Source organism: Erpetoichthys calabaricus, chromosome 2 (assembly GCF_900747795.2).
Source record: "Erpetoichthys calabaricus chromosome 2, fErpCal1.3, whole genome shotgun sequence".
NCBI lineage: Eukaryota > Metazoa > Chordata > Cladistia > Polypteriformes > Polypteridae > Erpetoichthys > Erpetoichthys calabaricus.
The window spans coordinates 334,476,529-334,492,864 of record NC_041395.2 but is presented as its reverse complement, the minus strand read 5'-3'; the positions used below and the strand labels follow the sequence as shown (position 1 = coordinate 334,492,864).

General features: G+C 45.3%; 1 protein-coding gene across 2 annotated transcripts in view; it reads left to right on the top strand.

Moving 5' to 3' along the window:
* LOC114645641 (immunoglobulin superfamily member 22-like) overlaps nt 1-16,336 on the top strand; it is a 207,265-nt gene that overhangs the window by 116,331 nt on the left and 74,598 nt on the right. For both annotated transcript variants that reach the window (XM_051923400.1, XM_051923399.1), the window contains exons 13-15: nt 3,448-3,589; nt 11,858-12,154; nt 14,726-15,028. In XM_051923400.1, coding sequence (XP_051779360.1) covers nt 3,448-3,589; nt 11,858-12,154; nt 14,726-15,028 — 742 coding nt within the window. The remainder of the gene's footprint in view (nt 1-3,447; nt 3,590-11,857; nt 12,155-14,725; nt 15,029-16,336) is intronic.

The window sequence follows — 16,336 nt, the reverse complement described above, 5'->3', positions numbered from 1 at the left end:
CCATGTGGAGCTTGCTTGTTCTCCCCGTGGGTGTCTTCAAGGGAGACAGTAATAGAAAAAATGGAAAATAATTGGAAGATGTGTAGTCAGAGAGTGGTCCAAAGTTAAAGCCAGGAGATAAAATGGCATTTACAGTTATATGTTAACATAGATCAGCGTTTCTCATCCTTTAAGTATTTGTGACCCGAGTTTTCATAACAGTTTTAATTGCACCCCCCTAACGTTTTTTTGAAACCCTAATAAAATGTATTCCTATGTTTTTTGCTGCTGATACACCACTACAAGTTTAAAATTTCCCTGCAAATTGCGAAATTATGCCACATATGGCAACATTCGCTCCCCCTTTTTTGTTACCCTAGGGGGGTGCGCCCAACAGTTTGAGAACCGCTGACATAGATCAACATAATTAAGTAAACATTAGTCTAGTCCAAGCGCTACAGGTCAGAGTAATAAAATTCAAGCACAAAATACAAACTCCTTACTCTTCCTAATGTAATAAGGACAAATGGGGTCACAAAAAGAGATGGCCGCTCTGTATTGAAAAACTGCCAGAAGAATAAACAGATCTTTACAGACTAGAGTCCAAAACAAAACTGGCTAACAGGTTGAAAAGCTTTTCTATGAATATGGCTGAACGGAGGTGAAGTAAAGCATTCCTAAAGCACAACAGTCTCAAAAATGACTCAAAGTACCCGCCAGAAGGGGGAAAACCATAAAAATCCCTGGAGGAGTAACAGAAAGGGCAAACGTGGATCTTTATAAATTGAAAGTTTAATTTTTTCAGAATTGTTCTGTGGCACAACGTAAGCTCTGAGGGGCACAAGAGCCCAAAGAAGTTGACTGCAACAACAAAGGCAGTCCAAAGCAAACAATGTCCCAATATAAGAATCCAAGGAACAGTCGAAACATAACATTTCCAATAAGCTCTAGCTGCGGCCCTCCAGAGCTCCACTCCATTGAGGAGCTGGTCACTTTATATTATATGTCGGTGATTACACCTGGTTACACTATGGATAAGGTTGGGTTTGGGGGAGTCAAGTAAATCAAGTGACAAAATCCTGCAATTCAATTGGCTGCCCAGCGGAGCTACTGAATCGCAGAATTGTGGAGGTCTGCAGCTTGAGCCATCTTAACAGTTCAGTAATTCACAAAAGTAAAGAAAAACCACAAAAGATACTTTCCAACGGCAGCACATTCGATGATCCACCAGGAAATGTGGATTTTCCTTTATAGAGCTGAAGGAAATTCCATGACAGAGATGGACAGGTGACCCCGCCTCTTGGGGAACCACCCACAAAACACGTGGTGCATAGAAAAAGATCCTTAGACAAAAAGGAATGAAATAATCAACAATGTTAACACAACCAATGAGCAAAACAGACGTAAAAATGACATTTCAACCCCAGCCTTTCCCTGGCTGCAGTGTAACATCAGCAAGTCCATAAGTGGAGAAACTGGCATGAACAGTTCAAAATATCAAAAAATGCCTCACAAGAGGGAAAATTTGTAAAAAACTCCTTCACTGGGTGACTTCTCAGCACTGTGGAGGAAGAAGGAGATGATACTGTTAGTGACAGCGCCCCCTCTTATCACAGAGTGGTATTACATACATCTGATGACCCTGGAGGGTGATTTCCTGATACGCATGCATGACAAAAGATACAAAAAATTAATCTCCACCATCCTGTAACCTTCAGGCTGTACAACTGGGCTCCCAAACCTCAGACACAATATTACCTAACAAGGACCTGGGTTCCAAATAAAGATAGATAGATAGATAGATAGATAGATAGATAGGATAGATAGATAGATAGATAGATAGATAGATAGATAGATTAGATAGATAGATAGATAGATACTTTATTAATCCCAAGGGGAAATTTCACATACTCCAGCAGAAGCATACTGATAAAAAACAATATTAAATTAAAGAGTGATAACAATGCAGGTATACAGACAGACAATAACTTTGTATAATGTTAACGTTTACCCCCCCGGGTGGAATTGAAGAGTCGCATAGTGTGGGGGAGGAACGATCTCCTCAGTCTGTCAGTGGAGCAGGACGGTGACAGCAGTCTGTCGCTGAAGCTGCTCCTCTGTCTGGAGATGATCCTATTCAGTAGATGGAGTGGATTCTCCATGATTGACAGGGGCCTGCTTAGAGCCCGTCGCTCTGCCACGGATGTCAAACTGTCCAGCTCCGTGCCTACAACAGAGCCTGCATTCCTCACCAGTTTGTCCAGGCATGAGGCGTCCCTCTTCTTTATGCTGCCTCCCCAGCACACAACCGCGTAGAAGAGGGCACTCGCCACAACCGTCTGATAGAACATTTGCAGCATCTTATTGCAGATGTTGAAGGACGCCAGCCTTCTAAGGAAGTATAGTCGGCTCTGTCCTCTCTTGCACAGAGCATCAGTATTGGCAGTCCAGTCCAATTTATCATCCGGCTGCACTCCCAGGTATTTATAGGTCTGCACCCTCTGCACACAGTCACCTCTGATGATCATGGGGTCCAGGAGGGGCCTGGATTTTATTTGTCACAAACACTGTCAAGATGAACACAACAAATATTAACACAAGTGTAGAATGAAATAATTCTCTTGTCAGACAGAAGTTTCTAAATTATGGATGGTCCTTTCCTGTAGCTCCCCATGGCGGCACCTGTGACACCCAGCAGAGCTGTCCCATAGGACTCCAATTCCCAGCATGCCCTAATGACAGCAGTGACACTGGAGCACTGCCCTCTATCATGTTGATTGCATTCTTAAACAGGCTCTCTCCCCCATCTCTTCCATTTTTCCCACCTGGCACTTACAGTCTTTACAAATGAATTATTTGTTTAAAAAAATAAATAAAAACAGAAAATTCAAGTCAAGAGGCGTGTCTAGGCAAATAAGTCCCAACACACAAATTCAAAGACAAGAAAATCTGGACACCAGCATGAAAACATTAACACCTACAGAAAACCTCCGATACAAACTCAGTGATCTGCTGCTGACTCAATTCTCAGAGGGACTTAAACAGCTAGAGGGAGGAGCCAGCAGCAGTGATGTCAGAGTGGCTCCACCTCTTGAGGCTCCACCCACAAAGTGATAGGCATTTCAGCACATTTAAGAAGCTGGAGCACACATAAGAAATGATAAGTGAAACTAATGGAAATAACAAAGCAAGAATAAAACAGTGAGTCAATGCAAGCCAGGTTTTTGTGCTGAGATGTAGGGTGAACTCTGGGACCATTTTAGATCTACAACCTGCAAAGGAGTGGCATCCTGTTCTTGAATTGGATTTGGTGATGTGTGTCATGTTGGGATGCCCACAGCAGCAGCAGAGGCAATATCTTCAAGCCTTAGCTTGATACAGGTAATGTCCCAACAAGTCTATTGACCTCCATGGAGGTTTCATTCTGGATATTAGGCTTGAGTCACAGACAATTTTCTGATTTTCCAGGTGACGGATATGAAAGGAATACAGATTGTGAAGCAGGGAGCTGTGCACAAACTGATCTTTGATAAGGTCGGCGATGAGCATGAAGGCAAATATACCTTCATGGCCAAAGGAGCAGAGAGTGAAGCTGTGCTGGCCATTGCAGGTATGTAATTGGCTGTGAGTGCCAGTATATGATGGATATTACTATTGTGACAAGTCTGAAATGAAAAGGGAGGGCATAAAATGGGCATGGGTTTAGCAAAGAGCTTTTCAGGAGGCTTATTTGTTGGTAGAAGGGTACCAGCTGGAATGGGACTGGGTGACTGTTTCTCACATCAAGCTATTAAATATACAGTAGAGGTCATAGCTGTGATGGAGGCAGAAGCCATCAAGTGACATTGTATAGCGGTGATCTGAGGACACTGAAGAGCTCCCTTTACTATAAAATTACAGTCATATGAAAAAGTTTGGGAACCCCTCTCAGCCTGCATAATAATCGACTCTCCTTTCAACAAAAAAGATAACAGTGGTATGTCTTTCATTTCCTACGAACATCTGAGTACTGCGGTGTTTTCTGACCAAAGATTTTAGTGAAGCAGTATTTAGTTGTATGAAATTAAATCAAATGTGAAAAACTGGCTGAGCAAACATGTGGGTCCCCTTGTGCTGATTTGAATGCCTGTCACTGCTCAATGCTGATTACTTGTAACACCAAATTGGTTGGATGAGCTCGTTAAGCCTTGAACTTCATAGACAGGTGTGTCCAATCATGAGATATAAAGGGATTTAAGGTGGTCAGTTACAAGTTGTGCTTCCTTCCCTTTGACTCTCCTCTGAAGAGTGACAGCATGGGATTCTCAAAGCAACTCTCCAAACATATGAAAACAAAGATTGTTCAGTCTTCTGGTTTAGGGGAAGGCTACACAAAGCTATCTCAGAGATGTAAACTGTCAGCTTCTGTAACTGTAAGGAATGGAATCAGGAAATGGAAGGCCACAGGCACAGTTGCTGTTAAACCCAGCAGGTCTGGGAGGCCAAGAAAAATACAGGAGCGGCATATGAGCAGGATTGTGAGAATGGTGACAGACAACCCACAGATCACCTCCAAAGACCTGCAAGAACATCTTGCTGCAGAAGGTGTATCTGTACATCGTTCTACAATTCAGTGAAATTTGCTCAAAGAACATCTGTATGGCAGGGTGATGAGAAAGAAGCCCTTTCTGCACTCACACCACAAACAGAGTCGCTTGTTGTATGCAAATGCTCATTTAGACAAGCCAGATTCATTTTGGAACAAAGTGCTTTGGACTGATGAGACAAACATTGAGTTATTTGGTCATAACAAAAAGCATGGTGGAAGAAGAACACCGCATTCCAAGAAAAACACCTGCTACCTACTGTCAAATTTGCTGGAGGGTCCATCATATAATACAATACAATACAGTTTATTTCTGTATAGCCCAAAATCACACAGGAAGTTCCGCAATGGGCTTTAACAGGCCCTGCCTCTTGACAGCCCCCCAGCCTTGACTCTCTAAGAAGACAAGGAAAAACTCCTGCTGTGGGGCTGTGTGGCTAGTTCAGGGACTTGGGGCCCTTGTTAAAGTTGAGGGTCGTTTGAATTCAACCCAATATCAACAAATTCTTCAGGATAATGTTCAAGCATCAGTCACAAAGTTGAAGTTACGCAGGGGTTGGATATTCCAACAAGACAATGACCCAAAACACAGTTCAAAATCTACAAAGGCATTCATGCAGAGGGAGAAGTACAATATTCTGGAATGGCCGTCACAGTCCCCTGACTTGAATATCATCGAAAACCTATGGGATGATTTGAAGCAGGCTGTCCATGCTCGGCAGTCATCAACTTTAACTGAACTGGAGAGATTTTGTATGAAGAATGGTCAACAATACGTCCATCCAGAATCCAGACACTTATCAAAGGCTATAAGAGGACAGCGTCTAGAGGCTGTTAGATTTACAAAAGGAGGCTCCACTAAGTATTGATGTCATATCTCTGTTGGGGTGCCCAAATTTATGCACCTGTCTAATTTTGTTATGATGCATATTGCATATTTTCTGTTAATCCAATAAACGTAATGTCACTGCTGAAATACTACTGTCTCCATAAGGCATGTCAGGTATTAAAAGGAAGTTGCTACTTTGAAAGTTCAGCGAATGAGAAACAAAAACCCAAAGAATTAATTGGGGTTCCAATAATTTTCATATGATTGTAACTCATGGGTTCAAATAGAAGGGCAGTGCAACTCAACCTCTGAGTTTGTAGGTGGAAGATAAGATGGGCTGAAGGCTCACTGACCAGTAAGTGTTATAATCAGAGGTACTGCGGAATCTGGACATAACAAGATAGATAGATAGATAGATAGATAGATAGATAGATAGATAGATAGATAGATAGATAGATAGATAGATAGATAGATAGATAGATAGATTAGATAGATAGATAGATAGTGTAGAAGGGTACAGCCCGGACACAGACAGGCAGACACGTTGCAGTCCATCACCACACGTTTATTTACAATATTCACTATTTTATACAAGTCCTTACGTGCACCTCACCAAATCCCCACAGTCCCTCAAAGTCCAGGCTTTCACCAGCCACTTTCTTCTTCCTTTCCACAACACACACAGGGCTCCTCCTGCCGCCTCCTCAGACCTCGTCTACCTCCTCACCCGACTCCAGCCTTGATTGCAGGGCGGCGGCTCCTTAAATAGGCGGCTGATTGAGGGCCGCACCCGGCCACCTGCCACATGACTCCCCCCGCTAGCTGAGACCTCCTGGGACCAGCGAACCATTCCGGGAGGACGGGAACCCCTCGGCGGCAAGCCAACACATTGTAGCCTAGGGCCCGATCCTGCAAATCCAAAAGAAAAACAAGGGCGGAGGCGTTGCCCTGACGCAGCCCCTCGGCTCGTCCTCAGCTGGGCCAACGCTCTCGGCCCCGATCGGCGCCCCGATGCTCCCTTTCTCGGCTTCCCAGCCCGAGCAGTCCGTGCTCCCCGCCACGGAATCACCAGTGGGATTACTCTCCGTTTCGACCTCTCCAGCTGCGGGATTCTCCTCTGCCTCCGCAGAGGACGGCCCTTTGCGGGACACGCGCACCCAGCAGCATGTCCTCGCTTATCGGAGGAACTGGCTTCCCCAAGCCGCTTCCTCCGTTTACTTTGTGACGCCACAGCGGTTCGGATCTGCCCATTGTAAGAGGGCAGACCCAGCCTCGCTGGCGTCCGGAGCTTAACGGGGTCTGTCTCCCTTACCTTCCCCGCTGTGCCTCTCCGTCCAGGAGCTCCTGCAGTGCGCAGATCCTCTTCTGCCTGCGGCTCTCGATCCGACACCACTGCCATCCCTCCCGAGTCCAGCATCTCCGCCCGGAGGGCACATCGCTCGGCCGGCGGCGACAGCACAAGGCGCAGTTGTTTTTTCAGCTCCTGCAATATCGCCGCCAAGGAGAGAGAAGCAGACGGCGGTGGGCTTACCTCGCGAGTAGTTCCACTCACCGACTGCTCTCTGTGGACACTTCCTTGCTGCCCACTCGGGTTTCTTCTCGGCACGAGACGGACATTCCCTGCTCCCGCCTCTGACCAATCGTTGGCGGGAGGACAGGACACGCTGCCCAATCCCGTGCCTGCTACGAGGAGGGACCTTCGGTCTGCGGCCTCCTCACCCTCATTCCACACTCGAGGGCGAGGTTCTGGGCAGCTCCGCGGCTGCTGCGGCTGCAGCATCTCCTTCCAGGCAGCTCTCCTAGCTGCCACCGCGCTCCCAAGCTGCCCCTGAAATACAAAGTCTGAAAGCAGACCGCTCATGGTCTGCGACTCCACATTTCTCTGCGGGGTTCGGTGCACGCCGCCCCTGCGGCACGTGGGTGAGTTCGCCTGCTGTGCCGGGCCTTCCACAGACAATTCACTATATGCAGGTCCGCACCTTGTGCCAGGTGCAGCATCCTGCCGACTACGCCACTGTAGAAGGGTACAGCCCGGACACAGACAGGCAGACACGTTGCAGTCCATCACCACACGTTTATTTACAATATTCACTATTTTATACAAGTCCTTACGTGCACCTCACCAAATCCCCACAGTCCCTCAAAGTCCAGGCTTTCACCAGCCACTTTCTTCTTCCTTTCCACAACACACACAGGGCTCCTCCTGCCGCCTCCTCAGACCTCGTCTACCTCCTCACCCGACTCCAGCCTTGATTGCAGGGCGGCGGCTCCTTAAATAGGCGGCTGATTGAGGGCCGCACCCGGCCACCTGCCACAATAGATACTTTATTAATCCCAAGGGGAAATTCACATTTCACAGATAGTGATTATATACAGTACCCGCTGTAATGTTTGAGACAAAGACACTTTGTTCCTTGATTTCCCCCTCTGCTACGATAAGATAAGATAAGATAAGATAAGAACTTTATTTATCCCGAGGGAAATTCTTTTGTCATATTTAAAAATGATAAAATATATTTAAAATTATAAATCTAACAATTCAGACATCGTGATTAAAGTGCACATTGCAAACTTTAATTTAAGGGGATTTGCAGACATTTTGGTTCCGCCACATAGAATTGACAACACTTTTTCTACACGGTTCCCCCCATTTCAGGGCACCCTAATGTTTATAGTCAGAGTTGTTTGTGATTCCTCAAGTGTGTTTAATGGCTTCATAAGATACCTTGGCTTTCTTCTACCCTTTGGAGTCTGTAGCTGCCATTGTTCAACATGAGGAGTTGAGCTGTGCCATAAAAGTCAAAGAAGCCATTATGATGCCGAAAAATAAGAATCAAACTATTGGCAACATCAGTAACAAATTAGGATGACTGACATGAACTGTCTGGAATATCATCAAGAAGAAAGAACACACTGGTGGGCTCCGTAATCACAAAGTGAGTGGTAGGCCAAAGAAGACCTCCACTGCTGAGGACATTAGAATCCTCACTATGATAAAGAAAAAGCCCCAAATGCCTGTCTGACAGACCAGAAACAGTCTTCAGGGGTCCGGTGTGTGTGTGTGTGTGTCAGAGACGACTATCATGAGAAGACTTCATGAACAAATGTATAGAGGCCACATTGCAAGATGAACACCACTACTGTTGTTAGCCACAAAAACAGGATGGCCAGATTAGTTTTTGACTTAAAAGTGTCTGCAGAATTCTGGAAAAAGGTCTTGTGGACAGACGAGACAAAGAAGGGCCTGATCAGAGTGACAGCAAGAGCAAAGTGTGGAGATGACAAGGAACTGCCCAGCATCCAAAGCTGACCACCTCATCTGTTAAACTAGGTGCATGTATGGCTGCAACAGGTCCTGACTGGCACACTTCTCTTCACTGATGATGGAATTGCTGATGGTAGTTGCACAATGAATTCAGGGGTGTGTAGAAAGAACTGATCTGCTCAAGATCCAGTGAATACATCCAAACTCTTCATCCTACAACAATTTAATGATCCAAATATACTGATGAGGCAACACAGGAGTTTGGATAAAATCCTTGAATGGCCAATCCAGTCACCCGATTTCAATCCAATTAAGCAGGCCTTCCACATGCTGAAGAGAAAACTGAAAGGGTCAAGCCCCCAGAAACAAGCAGAGCTGAAGATGGCTGCATTAGAGGCTTGGCAGAGCACCACCTGATGATGTCTGTGAATCGCAGTCTTCAAGCAGTCATTGCACACAAGGGATACACGACAAAGAACTAAAAATGACGACTTTAACTCTTTGAGGGCTGAATATTTTTTCCAAAAAACAGTTTCTGTAAAGCAATGGCTTCACAAAGAAATCAACATAAAACGTCTGTTGCTGCATGCTGTTGTTAGCCAATTTGACAAGAATGTGCGGCAGACTTGCTGCCAAGCTGTCTTCACGTGGCTGAGGCAGCAGCAGCAGCGATCACGGTTTCTACCTCTTATCACTGTTAAGTGGCACACCTCCCTGGTGAACATTGCCATTGGCGTATCAGCTACATGAACCCGTTCAGCGCCATGGGGACCAGTCAACTGAAGTTGGAACCTCACATTCATTTTCGATGACTTGTATCAAAATCATTGTCCGACCAGTCATAGTCCAGTACAGAGATAATAAGCCAAACATCGTCCATGCAGTAGTTTTGCTTTATGCATTCACTTTGATCTCTTGGTAAATGTCAGTGCCATTTTTGCTGTTGTTTGCACCTTGCTACTCACGCAAGCGCAGGAAATCTCGGTCAAACCAATGAAACTAACTTTCCTTCTAGCAACGAGAGTCCAGCTAAAACATAACAGTTGGTTTTGTCACAGTTTACAGTCGATTACCATTGTCAACTCCTCCATTTGACAAAAGTCGACATCAGCTGTGAAAGAGTTAATAGACCTGCCATTGCTGTGTTTAAACATTATGGTGCCCTGAAATCGGAAGGACCGTTTTAGAAAAAGTGTCGTGAGACAGAAATGTCTGCAGATCCCCTTAAATGAATGTCTGCAATGTGCATTTTAATCACAATGTCTCAATTGTTGATTTATCATTTTAAACTGTGCAGCTGAAGGGGGAAATCAAGGAAAAAACGGGTCTTTGTCCCAAACATTACGGAGTGCACTGTAAGATCAGGATTGGTCCTTTGCTCCAGTTGTCCTGATGTCCTCTCTTTTTGCACCCCATAGGTCTATGGGCCGTTGAGGCCAACAGTGGGAGCCTCCTTTCTTGCCCGTACTCCTTTGCTTTCCTGAATGCCCAAGCCGGTGTATTCCTAGTGTGATAAAGGCGCTATATTGGATAGACAAAGATAGACACAGAGGCACATGTAAAAATAAAATACAGGTTTATTTTTGTTCAGCTGGTGACCACGTCTTCCCCATGTCCCCCAGCCCCAACACAGTCCCGCAAAAGCACAAACCCAAACACCAAGGCAAAAAGCAAACTTCTCTCTTCTTCTCCACCACTCCTCTCTGGCACACGTTGTCCTCCTCCTCCCGACTCTCGCTACGAGTAGTGGCTGCTGGCTCTTTCTTATAGCCCACCCGGAAGTGCTCCAGGTGATAATTGACCAAATTCAGGCTGCACTTCCGGGTGTGGCTGCGTTCCCACCCAGGAAGCCATGCAGCTCCCCCTGGTGGTGGCCACGGAGTCCAACAAGGATGAGCTCTGGTGTAAAACAATTGTGGCACCGATGCAACCCAGGGGGGGCTGCCACCAAGTGTTCAGGGGGAAGTAAGTGGCCTCCCATGACCGCTTCCCCGGATTCAGTGCCAGAGGGGCGTCCCGGCCTGGGCCAAACACTAGATATCATCCATTTACCTTCTCTGCCCTCCTCCTTTTCTCACCCCTTCAACCCCAGCAAGCATCAGTGTCTTTATCAGCCAGTTGTCTCTCATTCTCCATTTATGCACAAGCAATAGCAGTCTCCTTGTTTTAATCATGACAATAGTGATAATATCTCTTTTCAAATCTAAACAGTCTTTATGCTGCTCACCTTCTCCTTCCAACATATTCTCATTATTTTCCCATAACACACCATTTCAAACGCATTCCGCATTCTCTGATTGGTACTTTCCAGAATAAAAGATATCCCACACGATGTTCTTTCAATCTACACAATAAATGATGATTTATAAATGTATAATGTATAAGCAGTGGTAGCGCTGCTGCCTCCCAGTAAGGACACCTGGGTTCGCTTCCCAGGTCCCCCCTGCGTGGAGTTTGCATGTTCTCTCCATGTCTGCATGGATTTCCTCCCACAATCCAAAGACATGCAGGTTAGGTGGATTGGTGATCCTAAATTGTCCCATGTGTGAGTGCTTGCTGTATGTGTGTGTGACCTGCGGTGGGCTGGCACCCTGCCCGGGATTTGTTCCTGCCTTGTGCCCTGTGTTGGCTGGGATTGGCTCCAGCAGACCCCCGTGACCCTGTGTTAGGATATTGTGGGTTGGATAACGACTGACTGACTGTCTGCTGAATAATTTATTGGCTGAAAAACCTCAATGCTAACTGTCAGAGTGAATCCAGCAGGGGGCGCTAGCTCCCTGGTTGGAATAAGTTCTTTTGTAATTACAGCATGTTACATAATCCAAAGGGTGGCACGGTGTGTAGCGTTGCTTCCTCGCAGTAAGGAGACCTGGGTTCGCTTCCCGGGTCCTCCCTGCGTGGAGTTTGCATGTTCTCCCCGTGTCTGTGTGGGTTTCCTCCCACAGTCCAAAGACATGCAGCTGAGGTGCATTGGCGAAACTAAATTGTCCCTAGTGTGTGCTTGGTGTGTGTGTATGTGTGTGCCCTGCGGTGGGCTGGCACCCTGCCTGTGATTTGTTCCTGCCTTGCGCCCTGTGTTGGCTGGGATTGGCTCCAGCAGACCCCCAGGACCCTACGTTAGGATATAGCAGGTTGGAAAATGGATGGATGGATGGATAAATTATACATTTTTTTTTTAATTAACCCCTCTTGTTTTCAGATCCTCCCGTGATTGACCCTAATGTGTTGGAACTTCTGGGTGCCCACCCAGTGACTGTGAAGGCTGGACACACTGCCACCATTAAAATCCCTTTTAAGGGCAAGCCAATGCCCAAAGCCACCTGGTACAAAGATGGCATCGAGATGATGGATGACGAGCGCACCAAACTGGAGAAGGATTCAGAGAGCACCGTCCTGATTCTCCACAAGTGTGTGCGGGAGGACAGCGGCGCCGTCATGCTGCGTCTGAAGAGCGACTGCGGCACCGCCATCGCCAACCTGCACCTCAATGTTGTTGGTAAGCTCGCATCGACTGCGATTTTGTCTTCTAATGTATTTTTATGGGTATTATCTGCTGTCAATTTCTAAGATTCGTTTCTTTCGTGGGTGTCAGTTTTGTGCATTTGTTTGTAGGAATGACGTCATTTTGTATGTCTGGATGCTATTTACAGAAATTGGGCCAGCATTCAGGATTATTTTGTACCTCATGAGCGTTTTGTTTACCCCCAGAAAAAGCTAAAAAAGTTAAATTGTTTTTCTTTTTTTATTAACCTCCTTAGTGTTCGACCCGAGCGTCACTCGGGCTATAAAAATTCCAGCAGCATAAGTGCCAAGCGTTGCTGTGTTAGCGTCAGGCCCGAGTGTTACCCGGGCACCGGTGCAGACACGTCTTCTCCTAGCCTCATAATGGCATCTCGTAAGAAACGTTTTTCAGCAGCTCAGGTGTTGCACACCCTTGACAGTGATACAAACAGCCATGATGATGTGAATCTGTCTTCAGGCAGTGAAACTGAAACGGACAGTAAAATCAAAAGGGATTGTAATGAATCTGAACGTGACGCTCATGACAGTCACACAAGTGCAGTGTGCTGTTCAACAGCTGATCAGACTGGAAAGAAAATCTGTAAGGAATCACGCTACTATTGTCTCGACTGTGATATTGGATTGTGTATTTCACCGTGCTTCAAGATATACCACACAAATGACACAATGGGCTGCATCAGGAGTGGGCAGGAGGAGGAGTATAGGGACCTCATCATGGACTTTGTTAAATGGTGCGACTCAAACCACCTACACCTGAACACCAACAAAACCAAAGAGCTGGTGGTGGACTTTAGGAGGCCCAGACACGTCATGGACCCTGTGATCATCAGAGGTGACTGTGTGCAGATGGTTCAGACCTATAAATACCTGGGAGTGCAGCTGGATGATAAATTGGACTGGGCTGCCAATACTGATGCTCTGTGTAAGAAAGGACAGAGCTGACTATACTTCCTCAGAAGGCTGGCGTCCTTCAACATCTGCAATAAGATGCTGCAGATGTTCTATCAGACGGTTGTGCCGAACGCCCACTTCTACATGGTGGTGTGCTGGGGAGTCAGCATTAAGAAGAAGAACGCCTCATGCCTGGACAAACTGGTGAGGAAGGCAGGCTCTATTGTAGGCACGGAGCTGGACAGTTTGACATCCGTGGCAGAGCGATGGGCGCTGAGCAGACTCCTGTCAATCATGGAGAATCCACTGCATCCACTGAATAGGATCATCTCCAGACAGAGGAGCAGCTTCAGTGACAGACTGCTGTCACCGTCCTGCTCCACTGACAGACTGAGGAGATCGTTCCTCCCCCAAACTATGCGACTCTTTAATTCCACCCGGGAGGGTAAACGTTAACATTATACAAAGTTATTGTCTGTTTTTACCTGAATTTTTATTACTCTTTAATATTTTTTTTTGTATCAATATGCTGCTACTGGAGTATGTGAATTTCCCCTTGGGATTAATAAAGTTTCTATCTATCTATCTCTCTCTCTATCTCATTAATCCTGGAGTGGAATGGAACCCTTTTGTGAGTAGAAACGGGATAGAATTTTGTTGGGAGCTGCTGGAAGCAGGATGAAACTTTGATGAGCGCGGTCAGGAGTTGGACTGAAAAATCCGGGTCATGCAGACCTTTTGCACCTTCAGCGTGTCATAACCCTATAATAGTAGATTATATAATTTCACTGAAAAGGTCAGCCATGAACATTTCTCTCACACTCTTCAAGCTGCCACCAACTCGTGTGGTTCACACTGAGTCCAGAATTCCATACCTGTGATGCTCAGGTTTGTCCAATACAATACAATTTATTTTTGCACAGCCCAAAATCATGCAAGGAGTGCCGCAATCGGCCCTGTCTTTTGACAGGGCCCTGAGTGTGTTGTGTGAAGGAAAGAGAGACGGCCAGTGAAGGAGCCAGGACTTTGGGAGACGGTGGGTGTTTGTTGGTGTGGTGCACTTAAGACTTGTATATATTAGTGTATAATAAATATGTGGTGATGGCTTTAAATGTGTCTGCCTGCCTGTGTCCGGGACGCTCCCTTTCACAAGACAAAAAAAAAAAACCAAACTCTTGTAGGGAAAAAAGAAAACATGGAAGAAATATTGGGAAAGGCCTTCAAAGAGAGACCCTTTTCCAGGTAGGCTGGGGTGTGCAGTGCATGTCAAAAAAAGGAGGGTAAATACAATACAATATACCGATCAGGAAACAAGTATTCCTCAATACAATTCACTAATACAACAAATGCAAGTAGATATCCCATAATACAATTCAGATTAGTTCAGAGTCCTGGAGACCTCGGTCATCAAGCTGCATCCCCCTACTGGCCATTCCACAACTGAGTCAATGCTGAGCCAGCCAGTCTGATGAAAGGGCCCCTCTACCTGTTGATTTCAGCGCTCCTAGGTTTGTACCTTACGAGGGTACGATTCCTAAGTTTTGTTTGCCAGATTTGCCCCTGGGGACAAATAAAAGTTCTATAAAGTACTATTTGCATGGCCAATCTTGTGAGACAGTAACCTTAGGGTAACCATAAACTTGTTTCTTTCCAGACAAGCCAAAGCCACCGCAAGGGAAGGTTGAGTTTCTCGAGCGGACAGGCAAGTGCATTAAGATGAAATGGAAGGCCCCTCGAGACAACGGGGGCAAACAGATCACCAACTTCATCATTGAGCGACGGCTGGTCGGCAAAAAATCATGGATCAAAGTTGGGGAAGTGGACCACACCACCACTTGCTTCACTAATAACAAGGTAGAAGAAGGCCGGGCCTACCAGTTTCGGATCCGGGCTGTTAACGCTGAGGGGGTGAGTGACCCTCTTGAGACAGAGGAGGTCTTTGCTGGAGAACCCATAGGTAAGTAATGAGGTTATGGCTTCTAATAAACCGAATTAAACTACGAAGAGGTAGTCTAACCAGTGTTAAAATAATAATGACAGAATATAAAGTGGCAAAGCAAATGAATATTAATTTTATTAATATTAATATTAATATTAAGAATATTGTTAGAATAGAACAATGTGCTAATGGGATTTAATAGGGCTGGATGATTAATTGATTTAAAATCAAATTTGAGATTTAAAACAACACGATTAGCAAATTGTAAAGGCTCCAATTTAGTATATACATTATTCAACAACAACAACAACAAAATTTATTTATATAGCATATTTTCATACAAATAATGTAGCTCAAAGTACTTTACATAATGAAGTAAAGAGGAATAAAAGACAAAGTAAGAATTAGAATAAGACAACACTAATTAACATAGAATAAGAGTAAGGTCCAGTGTGTGACCAATGCAGAGTGCCAGACCAACAGAGCCATTGCTATTAAAATGTTATTTGAATTTATTTTTAAAAGATCTTGTTCGAAGACAAAGCATTAGAATATTACAACAATCTGGACGAGAACAGGCCATTCAGCCCAACAAAGCTCACTAGTCCAGTCCACTTATTTCTTCCAAAAAACATCAAGTCGAGTTTTGAAAGTTACCAACGTCTTACTGTCTCCCACACTACTTGGTCACTTATTCCAAGCGTCTATCGTTCTTTGTGTGAAGAAAAACTTCCTAGTGTTTCTGTGAAATTTGCCTTTAACAAGTTTCCAACTCTGTCCCCATGATCTTGATGAACACATTTTAAAATAATCATCTTGATCCACTGCACTAATTCCCTTCATAATTTTAAACACTTCAGTCAGGTCTCCTCTTCCTCTCCTTAAAGCTCAGCTCTTTTAATCTGTCCTCATAACTCATCCCCTGTAGCCCTGGACTCAGCCTAGTCGCTCTTCTCTGGACCTTCTCTAGTGCTGCTATGTCATTTTTGTAGCCTGGAGACCAAAACTGCACCCAGGACTCCAGATGAGGACTCACCAATGTGTTATAAAGCTTGAGCAGAACCTCCTTGAACTTGCACTCCACACATCAAGGCGCTATATAACCTGACATTCTGTTAGCCATCTTAATGGCTTCTGAACACTGTCTGGCAGTTGATAGTGTCGAGTCCACTATGACTCCTAAGTCCTTCTCATAAGGTGGATTCTCGATTTTCCGACCGGCCATTGTGTATTCACACCTCATATTTTTACTTTTTATGTGTAATACTTTCCATTTACTGACATTCATTTTCATCTGCCACCAATCTGCCGAAGCCTTTGTGTTGT